A 15,585-nucleotide genomic window follows, 5' to 3' on the forward strand; every position below is an offset into this window, starting at 1 on the left:
TTTTTCCTGCAATTCTACACAGTTTGACATAACTTATTATGCCTCTCTTGAGGGGTATATGGAGGGGTATTTTGAAAACACAGTATAAGTTGAAGGATAAGTGGAAGGCCCCCTAACCCCCCCAAAAATTAAAATGTATTTTTTGGAAAACAGCTAACTTCCTGCCTTTCAACACATTTTGCCATAGGGCAGAGAGAAACATGCAGTTTTATATTGCTATTCTACACATTTTGCCTTGAGTCTGATATAAAATGTTGCAGTTTTAAAGCAAATTTCCTACAATACTACACATTTTGCCATGGGGCAGAAAGAAAGTTTTGCTGTTTCAAAGCTAATTTCCTGCAATTCTACACATATTGCTATTGGGCAGAGAGAAACGTGCTGTTTTATAGGTCATCTCATGCTATTCTTCACATTTTTCCATTACATTTTCCATGCTTAAAAAAATGGATGAATAAGATATTTGATGAATAAGATATTTGGCTACAGAAGTGCCATTTCTTACCGATCTATACAGCTTCCATCCAAAAACAAGCCCTATGAAATGACACCAATAGATAGTGGAAGAGTTAGTGGCTAGCAACAGTGGCTAGCTTAGCTAATGAAATAGCTACGTCGGTCGCGACACGCATAACCAGAATGACACATGATGAACACCGAAGGCACACCCCATGTTTGTTAGATCGATTTTTCCATTGCTTATAACGTGTTCATATGCTATCTGGATGGCCCCTGACCTCCAGGGGGCCCCGAACCAATATGTTTTTATTTTATTTTTGAAATAAATGATTGAGGGTGAGGGACGAATCAACCTGTTCTGAATATCCCCCATGACAATTTCGCCTATGGGACAAGCACATCTGCTATACTGAGAGTGCGTGTCTGCGCTGCGCAGTCCGCTCTAGCTGGCTTTTGAGGAAGAGGCGCGCACCTTATTCGCTCAGTCGAGTTCTGTCTCTTGTACATGCATGGTGAAGTCTTGCCAAGCCATACCTGCTGCAGAAACCCGCCCAACTTCTGAATAACGGCGACAAGAAAAGATGACCTCCAGTCGTCCAGGCAAATGCAAAATATGTGGATAATAGCTTAATGTGGAAGAGCATCTAGTGAAAACAATACTAGTTTTTTTTGAATAATTAGAATACTTATTTAGGGTTATGTCAATTCAATTGACTATTATTTGAACCATTTGTTCTAGAAAGAAAAGGATACATTCTAAAGGACAATGTTACTCACTAAAACGTCATCGTTGAAATGGATACGCGCGTTATTTGCTATATGGCTGCATCTGACTGTGTGGGAAACGGTAAGTGGATGCTTTCATAACAAAAACATTATTTTGACTTGTCTTTTACTACCACAATCTATCTAATCATCAATTAAAATGACATGCCTTATGTAATGCTATAGCCTATGCATTATCTAAACTAAACATAATTTTTCCAGGCTAAAGACATTACATAAAAAGTTTGGGACTGGATGTCCTTATAGGCTGCTACACTGACATTTTTCCTATCCAGGCTAGATTTCGTCATTGTCCTCCGAGTTGTCATCATCATAGGCCCATGCTTCGGCTGGCTACTCTTCGGTTAATTTCCTTTGAGAAAGGATCACGCGGTGTTATAGTGAATTCAAGGTTTAAAAAGGCTTTTAAAGTTTGTAATTTACACTTTAAAATTGAAGACTTTTATCTTAACAAGAAATGTATCAACCCCTACAAAAATCACCATTAATTATAATCCACATAATAATTCAAATGCAGGATTATTTTAATGCTGTGAGAAACTATTCAAATTAAGATATTACATCTAAAAGAAAGGAGGACCAAGGCACTCTTCATATAATGAATTAAAATGCCCCATGATGAAGGCCATGCAGCTGAAGCACGTCTGAGTTTTGAAAGTTTGAATCCATTTATCATGCCATACAAATAAAGGCATTTTAATTCATTATATGAAGAGTGCCTTGGTCCTCCTTTCTTTTTGATGACCAATTTACCCCTTTTGCCAAAGAGCACCTTCTGTCCACCAAAATCTATTGTGTACCTTGGCAGCGCTTCCCTTCCTCCTTTGTTTCTATCTCTACCATTAGTTATAGGTGCATGATTGTACCCTTGCAGTTCATACTTTAAAGCTGCAATATGTACATTTTTGGGTGACCCACCAAATGCACGTAGAAATGAGAGTTATAGATCTGTCATTCCTCAACTCGATCCTGGGGCCTACCTTGGGTGCAAGTTTTGTTTTGCCCTAGCACTACACAACTGATTCAAATAATCAATGCTTGATGTGTAGTGCTAGGGCAAAAACCAAACTGTGCACCCAGGGGGGACCCCAGGACCGGGTTTGAGAAGCCTCGCCTTACACGGTACAACTACAGTGACAAGCGTTTGTACCGGTACCTTTTCTTCTGAGAGTGTAGTTGTCATTCTATAGGTGTGGCTGAAGTTTTATCTTGAGGAAAATTGGAATTTCAGTTTATTTCCTGAATTAAATGGAATTAACGCCAACACCAATGTCCACAAAGCTAATGTGCACAATAGCCCATTAGTGGGATAAACAGTTAGATTGTTATCTATATTCATGTATGTGAGGTGAGAGAGGAGAATGGGAGAACGGTGAAGGTCTTTGGCCCGGAGCTACTGCTGCCCTATGTTAATAGAATGCTTAATAACACTACTATTGACGTAATGGCATGTTTTAAACTACTATTGAATTAAAATAGAACCACTGTGGCATAAACAGGTACCATTATGATCATTAGGGAGGGAGAGGCGGGTTTAAGTGAAAAGGTTGTTTCTGGTCACGTGCTCGCCCATTCGCAAACACACGTGCACACACACACTGTGGTGCTGTCTGTCTGTCTGCCATTGTGCCATGGGGTAGTGGATTAATGGATTAAACAGATGTGTTTTTCATGGACACACACACACACACACACACACACACACACACACACACACACACACACACACACACACACACACACACACACACACACACACACACACACACACACACACACACACACACACACACACACACTCACTGAAGCCAAACACTCGCTGGCATGATGTGGCATCAGGAGTGCCCATGATGATACTTGCCTGAGTCCGTATTGACTGAGTCTGTCTGCCGACAGGAGAATATAGCGTGACAACTCCACACCCTGCTGTTACCGCGTTCCAACACATTGGCTTTCTGTTTCGTAGTTGTAACAAAGGCACTCCACGAATACAATTGATTGGACACTTTAATTATTTTTGTTTGTTTGTTTTTACATATATCCTACAGTAACATAAACTAATGAAAATTATTTTGTTATAAAAAAAGTATTGTAATGTTACCTAACAACTTCATGAACACAACCAAATTATTATTTTAGCGATAGCATATATGAAACCTATTAATTACACTGTTAGAATATTCCAGTCAGAATTACTGCTCATTAGATTGAAGCTGTGTCCCTTGACGCCCAGCGGCTCCATTTTTTTTATCGTGCAGCGAGTGCACACATAGGAGGTCTCATGAAAAAAACATGCCCCCCATGGAAATCAAATGCCCTTCCAACTGATTCGTTCTGGCGCCAGCCCTGCACCATAGACATGCTGTACATACATCATTGGTGCCAACTCTACAGCATTGGCAGACCATCTCAAACAGAGAACTGGAGCCAAGGAGCCAAGTTTCTCCTCCATTTACACTAACGTAACTAGACTGCCCCTGCGTTATTACATGGATGGAGACAAAAAGAGAGGTTGAGGTTTTATCATGCTTTATTTGTTACTGTAGCCTTTCCTGTATAAAATGTAGTAAAGTAGTTGAATGCTAGTTGAATGCTGTCATTTTGTCTTTAGATGTGGGCTACTTGGACATGATGACAGTAGTAGATTGACCAGGAAGACAAAGAGGCTCAGAGGATTTGAACAGTGGCTGGTCAATGAGGTGTTATATTGTGTTCTATTATGACTGGTTTATTGCCTGCTGCCGTTGTAACGCCCAGAGACCTGCAGTCACATCTGGTGGCGGATGTAAAATATGATGTGATAAATATGAGGGAAGGAAACATGCTTTATAACATTGTGTGTCATGGTTGTATTGGCATTTTCATGACATATTTTTTTCTGTTTGCTGATTTAGAATGTAAACTAGATACATTTTAGTATTTTTATGACAGCAATTTTTCTTTCTTGCGATTCGGAATTTAAACTAGACACATTTAGTCATTTCATGACATAGACTTTTCTTTGTGGTGAGTTAGCAGGTAAAATATATGTTTAGTACTTAAACTATGGAGAAGGATGCTTCACAAAGTGGCCGTGGGCTTCAAAATGATCTTATATAGAAGAAAAGGCCATGTCACCATTCCTCTCACTCTCACCAGCAACATTTACTCTGAGCAGAGTGTGTGACCCTTTTCTTGGGATAATGTCAGACACACACACGCACACACGCACACACACACACATGCACGCACACACACATGCACACACACGCACGCACATCTTAGGTTTTTTTCAGTAACATCCGGCAGCTTTTCAGAGGTTTTATTCTCACAGTAGAGAGAAAGCAGCACAGACAGGAGAGTAGAGGGTGGATGTTTAACCTTTACTCCTTGTTTGTCTGCAGTTACTTAAGAGCAGTTTTTTTTAATGTCAGTTTTTGTCAGTTTAGCTCAACTCACATAGGAGAATCTCAACTGTGTTTCTCATCCTCTTCTCATAGCAGAGCTCTCACACGCGACTGAATGCCTAAAGCAGAGAAATATCCAGCACCAAAACAGCAGACACGTGTAGCATTCACACACACACGCACACGCACACGCACGCGCACACATGTACACACAGTCATACCTCTGTTTCTGTTTTTAGAGGCTTGATGCTTCTCTAGCTGTGTTAATGTCCTCAAACTGTCCAAAACTCTGTGTTCTCTTGCTGTATTATTGTCCTCAAACTGTCCAAAACCCTGTGTTCTCTTGCTGTGTTAGTGTCCTCAAACTGTCCAAAACCCTGTGTTCTCTTGCTGTATTATTGTCCTCAAACTGTCCAAAACCCTGTGTTCTCTTGCTGTGTTAACGACCTCAAACTCAAAATACAGTAAAATACAGTAAAATACAGTCCTCAAAATACAGTCCTCAAAATACAGTAATAACTGAGGTTTACCTACAGCTGGCTATATACTACACAGTGCTGCTGCCTGCTTAGTGAGGGGGTTGTAAGGTGGAACAGTCTGAACATAGAAGTAGATGATGTAGAACATGCAGAGAGAGCACATCAAGAGAGCACATCTGGATGGTGATTGTGAAGCTAGTAAAGTGTAGGTTATTTTATTCAATTCATTCTTCCTACATGCAGTAGCCATGCAGCTGAAGAAGGGATATGTGATACGATGAGCATGTAGAGTTATAGTATTTCTCTGCAGTGCTAATTGGCATGTAGGTACTTCTGTTGTAAGGTGCATCTCAAGCTTCCCATTACATTCCCATAATAACCCACTATCGCTCTGTTATCCTCCTCGCATGCCCAAACCCCGCTGTCAGTGCTATCCTGTCTGTGCAAAGTGAAAGGAGAGACGGCTGCCAGGTATGTAGTTGTAGAAAAAGCTACAGAAGCTAGATAGCGAGAAGCGCCCATTTTTAAGCCTTACTGAGGGGGTTAATTATAGATACTGTCAGTCTCTGGAGAGCTCGCACCTTCTCCTTATGCTGCTAGGTGCAGCGGCAAAGTCCCAGCTGAGGTGTGTGTGTGTGTGTGTGTGTGTGTGTGTGTGTGTGTGTGCGTGTGCGTGTGCGTGTGTGTGTGTGTGTGTGTGCGTGTGTGTGGAGTGAACAAAGCCATAACCCAAACTGCATCAGCAGCAGACTGCCTCTATAATATGGGTAAATAAGGGGGTGTTTCAAAGGAAGATGCTGTTTTGCTGTGAGTCGTTTTAGTGGCCTACAAATAGGACAGGAGGGAGGGTGATAATGAGTTTCTTACTCTCTGTGTTGAATAATGTAATAGTACAGTGTGTGTAAAGGGACAATGTTATACGGTGGCACGTGTAGTCCCAGTAAAGAACAAAATAAAACACTTCAAATGTGTAATGTGAAACGTGACAACTTTTCCTACATTTGAAGTTCTGTGCTTTTTCATAGCTAAATAAAGTCATCACCCTCTCTCTCTCCCTCTCCCTCTCCCTCTCCCTCTCCCTCTCCCTCTCCCTCTCCCTCTCCCTTCTTGCACCCCAGATGGAGGCTATCCATCCAGACTGTGCCCTGGTCTCTCATCACATGAAGGCCCAGGAGAGCTGTATCCACACACGCAGACAGGAAGGCCGGAACCGCTCTGCCAGGACAGGTATGTGGGTGTGGTGTGGTATGGTGTGTGTAGAGTATCTTTCAGGGATTTTCTGTAATATATCATAAGACATCTAGTGGCCCTTTTGAGTACTTCAGATTATCACAGGCATCTGTAATGATCTCTGGCCCTTTAATTATTATTATTATTATAACAAAATGTATTATTTCATGCACCAAAGAAAACAAGTGCTAAACAAAAAATAAATGGTGTCCAGGTGTGGTTGGAAGCCCAAGGGTTTACTTGAAAACAACACCACAAAAAACGAACCTTTGTGTGGCCTTATCAAGTAAAATAATGAAATAATTACATCTGATGATTTTTAAGTAAAAAATAGAATGACAAAGCTGTAAAACATTATCCTAAATATAAACCATCAACTTAGTGAATACCATTGGTGTTCAGCATGACATATCCTTTAGATTTTTGCCCACACACATTTCTTTATTTTCCTATGTATGTATGTATTTGTTGGCAATTTGATGTTTTGACGTCAGTCTGGTGGCAGTTGTTAAAAATTTAAATAGTTGGAAAAGTTGCAGAGTTAATTTAAAATAATGATTAGATGCTTTTTTCATTAATTAGGCTATTTTCTGTTGAACCATACGTTCTATCTACTAGAATCCCATGGACAATATGGACACAGGTATAAAACATGTATACTATATATGAATAATAATTTTTAAAAGTTATATAAGTATAAATTACCAAAGTTACAATAGATTGCCATAGATTTTCTGTTAATTACCAAAATGACAGAAGCTTCTGGTATCTTTGGTAAACTAACAGTAGCTTTGCAACCCTAGGTGTGTGTGTGTATGTATTTGTGTTTGTGTGTGGACATCATACGTCTGGAGGGTACGCAATGTATTGCAAATATAAACAGACTAGCGTATAAAAGCTCACAGGACAATCACTCATGAAACATTTCTGCTACCTTAGCAAGAGGCGACTGACTCCATCCTCATTCAAGCTTCTGTATTTGCAATTCATTGTAAAACGAAAATAGGTAGAAAGAGGAAAACACATTTCTAAATACATTTTCCTTCAGCGATGTAGCTACGCCAGAGCAGCCGACAGCCAATCGGGGGAGGTAATCAGGTGTGGAGGTTCCTCAGATTAAAGGATGTTAGTTAGTTTGTTAGTCCTCTCTAACTGAAGCAACCCCCCCCCCCCCCCTCTCTTTCTCTCAATTCAGTTCAATTCAAGTGACTTCATTGGCATGGGAAACATATGTTTACATTGCCAAAGCAAGTGAAATGGATAAACAAAAGTGAAATAAACAATGAAAAGTGAAGAGTAAACACACACACACCTAGGGTTGCAAAGCTACTGTTAGTTTACCAAAGATACCAGAAGCTTCTGTCATTTTGGTAATTAACAGAAAATCTATGGCAATCTATTGTAACTTTGGTAATTTATACTTATATAACTTTTAAAAATTATTATTCATATATAGTATACATGTTTTATACCTGTGTTCATATTGTCCATGGGATTCTAGTAGATAGAACGTATGGTTCAACAGAAAATAGCCTAATTAATGAAAAAATCATCTAATCATTAAACATTACACTCCCACAAGTTCCAAAATAATAGAGAGATTTCAAATGTCTTATTATGTCTATATACAGTGTTGTAATAATGTGCAAATAGTTAAAGTCGCTGTCCCTCTTCCCCTTTCTCTCTCTCTCGCTCTCTTTCTCTCTCAATTCGGTTAAATTCAATTCAAAGGGCATTATTGGCATGGGAAACATATGTTTACATTGCTAAAGCAAATGGAATAGACAATAAACAAAAGGGAAATAAACAAGGGAAACATTAGTGAACATTAGTGAACATCTCTCTCTCTCTTTCCATCTCTTTCTCGCTCACCCCTCTCTCTTTCTCTTTCTCTTTCTTTCTCTCTCTCTCTCTCTCTCTCTCTCAAATTCAAGCTGCTTTATTGGCATGAAAAACATTGTGTCAATATTGCCAAAGCAGCAATGTATACAATATACATTGTAATAAAATTATAAACAATAACAAATAATAATATAAAATGGCAGTAAATAATAATACAAAATTAAATACAAAAATAATAACAATAAAATGGTAACAGTCAATAGTCGAATGTAATGTAATAAATCAAAAAATATAAATGGAAAATTAAACTATAACTAACTTATAACTAAATAACGGTCATCTTCACCATTACATCAGTACTACAACTACTATCATCATTACCACTACTACCACCACCACCATCACTAAACTGATATAATTACCATTACCACCCATACCACTACTATTTGGAATGATAAACAACAATAATAATAGTAATAACAGTAACAGTAATAACAATAACAGTAATAATAAGTAAGTTACTGCTTACTATGCAGATGTTATTATTCAGTGTCCCTCAGGCTATGGCAGGCAAATACATATTTGGCTGCAAGAGGAGCCATTGCTCCTTCGGCCATGAGTATTTTTAGTTTTTCCTCTGGTTTTAATAAGTTAAAATTTGGAATAAATGTAGTCATTTCTGTGAATAATGAATCTCTTGGTGAGGAATATTTATCACAGTAAAGGAAAAAGTGCATCTCGGGCTATGGGCACGCACTGGCGACACCGTGCGCTTAACCGCATAACACGGTGCCTGACCAGTAACGCGCTGCTTATGATAAGCACGAGGAGTGAGCTCAGGTCTGCTACCTGGCTTAGCCACACTCCTCTTTAGCCCCCCCCAAAAAAAAATTCTGGGGCTGCCTCTCGTACCTGTCGCGCTGCCGTGCTGCCTCCTCATATCGCCGCCGCTCAGCTTTCGCTCCCTCCAGCTCAGCTTTTGGGGCGACGATATTCCCCAGCCTGTGCCCAAGGTCCTTCTCCGTTTAAATTCTCCTCCCATGTCCAGGAGTCCTGAGATTTTGGCCGCTGCAGCTGCTGCTGTCCATTACCACGCTGCTTGGTCCTTTTGTGGTGGGTGATTCTGTAACGCTCGTCTTCCTCCTCGTCTGAGGAGGAGCAAGGATCGGACCAAAATGCAGCGTGGTTTGAATACATACTTTGAATAATATCAACGAATACGAAAAACACTTGATAAACTACAAAACAACAAAACGACGTGAACAGACCTGAACATGAGAACATAAAACATGAACGCACGAACAGGAACAAACGAACGAACGAAACGAAACAGTACCATGTGGCGAACAAACACAGACACAGCAACAATCACCCACAAACAAACAGTGAGAACAGCCTACCTTAATATGGTTCTCAATCAGAGGAAACGTAAAACACCTGCCCCAGATTGAGAACCATATCAGGCTAGTTGACAATGAACCCAACATAGAAACACATAACATAGAATGCCCACCCAGCTCACGTCCTGACCAACTAAACAATACAGAACAAAGGAAATAAGGTCAGGAACGCCTGTCTGGCGGGCGGCTCTGGCAGCTCCTGTCTGGCGGGCGGCTCAGACGGCGCTGGGCAGACGGACAGCTCAGACAGCGCTGGGCAGATGGGCAGTGCAGGCGGCGCTGGGCAGACGGGCACACCTGTAGGGAGGAGACGGAGAGACAGCCTGGTGCGTGGGGCTGCCACAGGACCCACCAGGCTGGGGAGACCTACAGGAGGCTTGGTGTTAGGAGGAGGCACCTGAAGGACCGGGCTGTGGGGGAGCTCTGGAGCTCTGGTGCGCAGCCTTGGCACCACTCCCCCAGGCTGGAATACTACTCTAGCCCGAACCCTCCAGAGTGCAGGCACAGGTTGAACCGGGCTGTGGGTGAGCACTGGAGATCTAGTGCCTACTACGCGCACCTCTCCCTTAGGCTCCACTCCCACATTTGCCCGGTACGAGCGGAGCGCAGGCATAGGACGCGCAACCATCGATTTTGGTTGTTTTTAATGACTGATTCAAGGATGTTCAATTTTTCTTTAATTTCTAATTGGTTCTGTTTTAAGTCTTTTTGTGGGATGTTTTTGTATTGATTATCAAAATAAGTTTTCCAAATTCCTACATCTGGTATGGCTAATTCTTGTGACTTTGTTGTGCTTGAATTGTTCCACATGTCCCAGAACTGATTTTGGTCAATTGCGTTTTCAATTTCATCAAGTGTCTTGTTGGTATAATTCAGTTTATTGCGTTTCAGTCTCTCTTTCTCTTTCTCTTTCTCTTTCTCTCGCACTCCCTCTCTCTCTCTTTCTCTTCTCTTTCTCTCTCTCTCTTTCTCTCTGTCTCTCTTTCTCTTTCTTTCTCTCTCTTTCTCTTTCTCTTTCTCTCTCCTCTCTCTTTCTCTTTCTCTTTCTCTTTCTCTTTCTCTTTCTCTCTTTCTCTTTCTCTTTTTCTCTTTCTCTTTCTCTTTCTTTCTCTCTCTCCTTCTCTCTCTTTCTCTTCTCTTTCTCTTTCCTTCTTTCTCTCTCTCTTTCTCTTTCCCTCTTTCTCTTTCCCTCTTTCTTTTTCTTTCTCTTTCTCTTTCTCTTTCTTTCTCTCTCTCTCGCTCTTTCTCTTTCTGTCACGAGAATTTCTAGTTCCAATGATATTAACCTCTAACGAGCCTCTACCCCGGGTCCGGGATCACCCCCCACCCCCCCACACACTGATTAGCATAGCTAGCATAACTTCACAAGTAGATAGTAGCATCTAAATATCATTAAATCACAAGTCCAAGACACCAGATGAAAGATACAGATCTTGTGAATAAAGCCACCATTTCAGATTTTTAAAATGTTTTACAGGGAAGACAAAATATGTAAATCTATTAGCTAAACACGTTAGCAAAATACACCACTTTTCTAACTCCATCAGTTTCTTACTACTTCAGGTGCTATCACCAATTCGGCTAAACTAAGATATTGATAGCCACTAACCAAGAAAAAACCTCTTCAGATGACAGTCTGATAACATATTTATGGTATAGGATAGGTTTTGTTAGAAAAAAGTGCATATTTCAGGTAGAAATCACAGTTTACAATTGCACCGACCATCACAAGACGACTAGAATTACTATAGAGCAACGTGTATGACCAATTTACTCTTAATAAAACATTTCATAAGAATAGACAAAGCATAGCAATGGAAAGACCCAGATCTTGTGATTCCAGACAATATTTCAGATTTTCTAAGCGTTTTACAGCGAAAACACAATAAATCGATAAGTTAGCATACCACATGTGAAAACGTTACCAGAGCATCGATTCCAGCAAAAGAGCGCTATAACGTAATCACCGCCAAAATATATTAATTTTTTCACTAACCTTCTCAGAATTCTTCCGATGACACTCCTGTAACATCATTTTACAACATACATATACAGTTTGTTCGAAAATGTGCATATTTAGCCATACAAAACCGTGGTTATACAATGAAAATAGTAGCAACTCAAGCATCAAAATGAGGGACGTCAGCTTTCAGAGTGATCTAGTTTAATCGAAAGCTAATCATATACTTGACTAAAAAATACAGGGTTGACAGGAATCGAAAGACAAATTAGTTCTTAATGCAACCGCTGACTTACATTTTTAAAATTATCCTTACTTTTCAATACAGGGTTCGCCAAGTGACGCGATAACAAACAAAATGGCGAAATATGCGTTTAAAATATTTCGACAGAACAACGATTTATCATATTAAATATTGCTTACTTTGAGCTGTTCTTCCATCAGATTCTTGGGCAATGTATCCTTTCTATGTTGTAATCTTCTTTTGGTCGATAGATGTCCTCTGTCCTTCGAAATGTCCACTAACAACGACCGAGACCCCGAAACGTTCCCAAAGCTAGAAAGTGCACGACAAAGAAATTCCTCAGAATCGCACTAAACGGATATAAATTGCTATAAAACGGTTCAAATTAACTACATTATGATGTTTTTAACAACTATAACGAGTAAAAACATGACCAGAGAAATATTGCTGGCTAAACAACGATTTGGAATGAGGCAAGTCCGATGTCCTTCACGCTTCAGGCGCGCGACGAGAAAGGGAGGTACCTCCACGTTTTGTTCTTTTATAGTGGCTGTGATTGTGCAATCGACTCCATTCAAAACGTGATGACGTACAGACACCCAGAGGAAGACGTAGGCAGTGTCGGTTTCTTCATAGCATTCACTGTCACCTTAAAAACAGACTCCAGATCAGGGGTAAACATTTCTGAAATCTGACCCCTGTCATGAAAAGTGCTGTAGATATAGTTCTGTACCACTCAGAGACAAAATTCCAACGGCTATAGAAACTAGAAAGTGTTTTCTATCCAATAATAACAATAATATGCATATTGTACGATCAAGAATTTAGCACGAGGCAGTTTAATTTGGAAACCAAAATATGCTAATGCGGAACAGCACCCCCTATAGTTCCAAGAAGTTAACTCAAAACTCACGATATACTTTGACCAATTCCCCACGGGTTGTAAGGTCCCGGTTAATAGAAGGATTTGACAAAGTCCCAGAATTTCTGCAAAAGGTTAGTTCTTTATTCAGAGAGCTCTGAAAATCATACAAGTACATAGCCTTTTATACCTCACATTTGGTCATACCATATATCATACCCCTTATAAATGCCCTCCTCTTCTCTAACACTGTCAATGCTATTTACAAGTCTACTCCAACACATACATTGCTTATCATATCCTACAACATGTTACATAATCTACTGCAAGCCTAACGGTTTCTCCCCTCCCTGGGTGGGGAGACCTCCTTCCTGTTATCAGTTTCACAGTGGTCACGAGTTGTCTGTCACAAGTTGTCTGTTGACAGTTCCTCTTTTCCTATGCACACACTGTCTCACTTACATTGCTAAATAGTAAAGTCTTAACTTGTCCTATGCACACACATTAGATAATTCTAGTCTTATAATTCTAATTCATCATACGTTTCAGGGTGGAATACTTTAGTCATTACCATAAACATATAAATCATATACATTTCTATATCACTTTCTCTTTCTTTCTCTTTCTCTTTCTCTTTCTTTCTTTCTTTCTTTCTTTCTTTCTTTCTTTCTTTCTTTCTTTCTTTCTTTCTTTCTTTCTTTCTTTCTTTCTTTCTTTTTCTCTCTCTCTCTCTCTCTCTCTCTCTCTCTCTCTCTCTCTCTCTCTCTCTCTCTCTCTCTCTCTCTCTCTCTCTCTCTCTCTCTCTCTCTCTCTCTCTCTCTCTCTCTCTCTCTCTCTCTCTCTCTCTCTCTTGCTCTTTCTCTTTCTCTCTCTTTCCCTTTCTCTCTCTTCCTCTCTCATCCCTCTCTCCCTCGTAGTACAACTGGAGCTACTCTCTCGCTCAGTCCCCTCTCTCATCTCTTTCTCTCTCCCCTTCCCCCTCTCTCTTTCTCTCTCATCCCTCCCTCTCTTAGTTAGTCCAACTGGAGCGACTCCCATCTCTGCTCCTGATGAAAAAGGTGAGGCGAGAGAATCAATGGGAACTCATTCATTATGGTTTCCTCTCTCTTTTCACTCTCTAAATAAATCTTGCATTACAAACAGCTTGTTCTCTCCACAAACTGGGCCAAGCGTCTTCTCCCATCATTGAAGGATGTCTAAAAACAGCATGAAGTGTTCCAAAATAATCTGCCTTTGTTTGTATGAGCTTTGTGAGACTGAGACATGTGGTTGGGTCATCCCAGTGGCGTAGTCTCCTTTGTCAGCCATCTTCGAAAAGGTGTACATGAACGATAGATTCTTCATAAGGCAGCCATCTGCTTCTCTATGGGGAAATGCTTTAGTTCCAAAATAACCCCTCTTTGTTTTTATAGAGCTTTGTGAGACTTTATGAAAGGGTTTAAGGGTCATCACTCTCCTCTAGTTTCCTTTGACAGCCATCTTGGAAAAGGTGAGAATTAAAGGAAGCTTCTCTGTGAGGTAGCAGTCTGTTTGTCTATGGTGGACCTGCACCACAGCTGTTGTCACTCAAAATTAATTGCATCATTTGTAAGCTGTTTATTCTGTGATGAAACAAAAACAAAGACATGCTGGTAATTACCATTTGGAGTGTCAGGTATAAGCTTCCTTGATCAAGTCTGATGTGCCGACAACAGGATACAGTGGATGTGTGTGTGTGGCTTCTCCTGGCTGGCTCACCATTACAGACACCCAGAGGGAGATGGAGCCTGAGCTCCAGCTGGTCCTGGGTCTCCTAAGTGCCCTCATATCTCCTCTAGAGTAGGGATGGAAGAAAGTACCATCAAGCTCAACCAACATAGAAAACATAAACATGATCTGAGATTGGTGCGTAAAAATGAATAAAGATTCAGTCAAAAAGAGGGCGGTTCACAGTTCACACACAAAACAGAATTATTTTGTGACTTTAAATGTGTTTCTTTTATTGCTTGGAGGAGCAGGGGAAAGTATACTTAGACACACAGGCATTTCAATCTAAGCCTTGTTCAGTGTGTGTGAAGGAGGGCTCAGCCAGGGAGAGGCAGTCGGACTTGTGTGTGTCTATGTGTGTGTGTGTGTGTGTGTGTGTGTGTGTGTGTGTGTGTGTGTGTGTGTGTGTGTGTGTGTGTGTGTGTGTGTGTGTGTGTGTGTGTGTGTGTGTGTGTGTGTGTGTGTGTGTGTGTGTGTGTGTGTGTGTGTGTGTGTGAGCATGCACAGTGGAGTCAGTGGCCTTAGTTGGCAGAGTGAGGAGATTGGCGGTCTAGGAAGTGGCCTGGATGAAAACATGTCAAGCGTACTCACACAACCTAACGTTATGATGTTAATTAAACCAGCCAGCATGAATATTTATCATCTGATTAACATTAGCATTAGCACAGTCCAGCCTCTCCCAGACCTGGGTTCAAACAGTATTTTAAATCTTTAAATATTTTAGCAACACTTGACTGTGAAAGTAGAAACCCTGTATATCTGGTGCTCCTTCAGGCAGGCTGAATCAAACACTCAAAGTAATAAAAAAATGTCAAATACTGTTTGTGTGTCCAGAAGAGAGGAGGATGTTTAGGGTTGAAATGAGATTCCTCTCAGTCCAGTGGCCACAGTCTGTCTCAGTGGGTCCTGAATGTGTCCTGGGGAGGGTGTTGATTGGATGGCATCTATCAGGGGTGGACTTAGCAATTTGGGGGTCCATTTCAAAATGTCATTGAGCCCCCCTGGGACCTTCTGTATGGGCAGCTGGGGCCTGTTTCAATTGAAACCTATCAAGCATAGCAAAGTCTTCCTCTGTCTTCCATCGATGTCTGTGTTCCCAATCAGAGCTGAGATGGTGATCGAATTCAATGGTCCTCAAGGCTGCCTGTAGGCAGTTTTTAATATGTACTAATCGCTTAATCAATTTCCATC

General features: G+C 40.7%; 1 protein-coding gene across 1 annotated transcript in view; it reads left to right on the top strand.

Annotated features, from left to right (window-relative positions):
• Nucleotides 1–930: 930 nt before the first annotated feature.
• Nucleotides 931–15,585, top strand: part of LOC139541456 (pituitary adenylate cyclase-activating polypeptide type I receptor-like) — a 75,645-nt gene continuing 60,990 nt past the window's right edge. The window contains exons 1-2 of the mRNA XM_071346124.1: nucleotides 931–1,306; nucleotides 6,229–6,337. Of these exons, the coding sequence (XP_071202225.1) occupies nucleotides 1,226–1,306; nucleotides 6,229–6,337 (190 nt within the window). The 5' untranslated portion in view covers nucleotides 931–1,225. The remainder of the gene's footprint in view (nucleotides 1,307–6,228; nucleotides 6,338–15,585) is intronic.

Source organism: Salvelinus alpinus, chromosome 16 (genome assembly GCF_045679555.1).
Source record: "Salvelinus alpinus chromosome 16, SLU_Salpinus.1, whole genome shotgun sequence".
Lineage (NCBI taxonomy): Eukaryota > Metazoa > Chordata > Actinopteri > Salmoniformes > Salmonidae > Salvelinus > Salvelinus alpinus.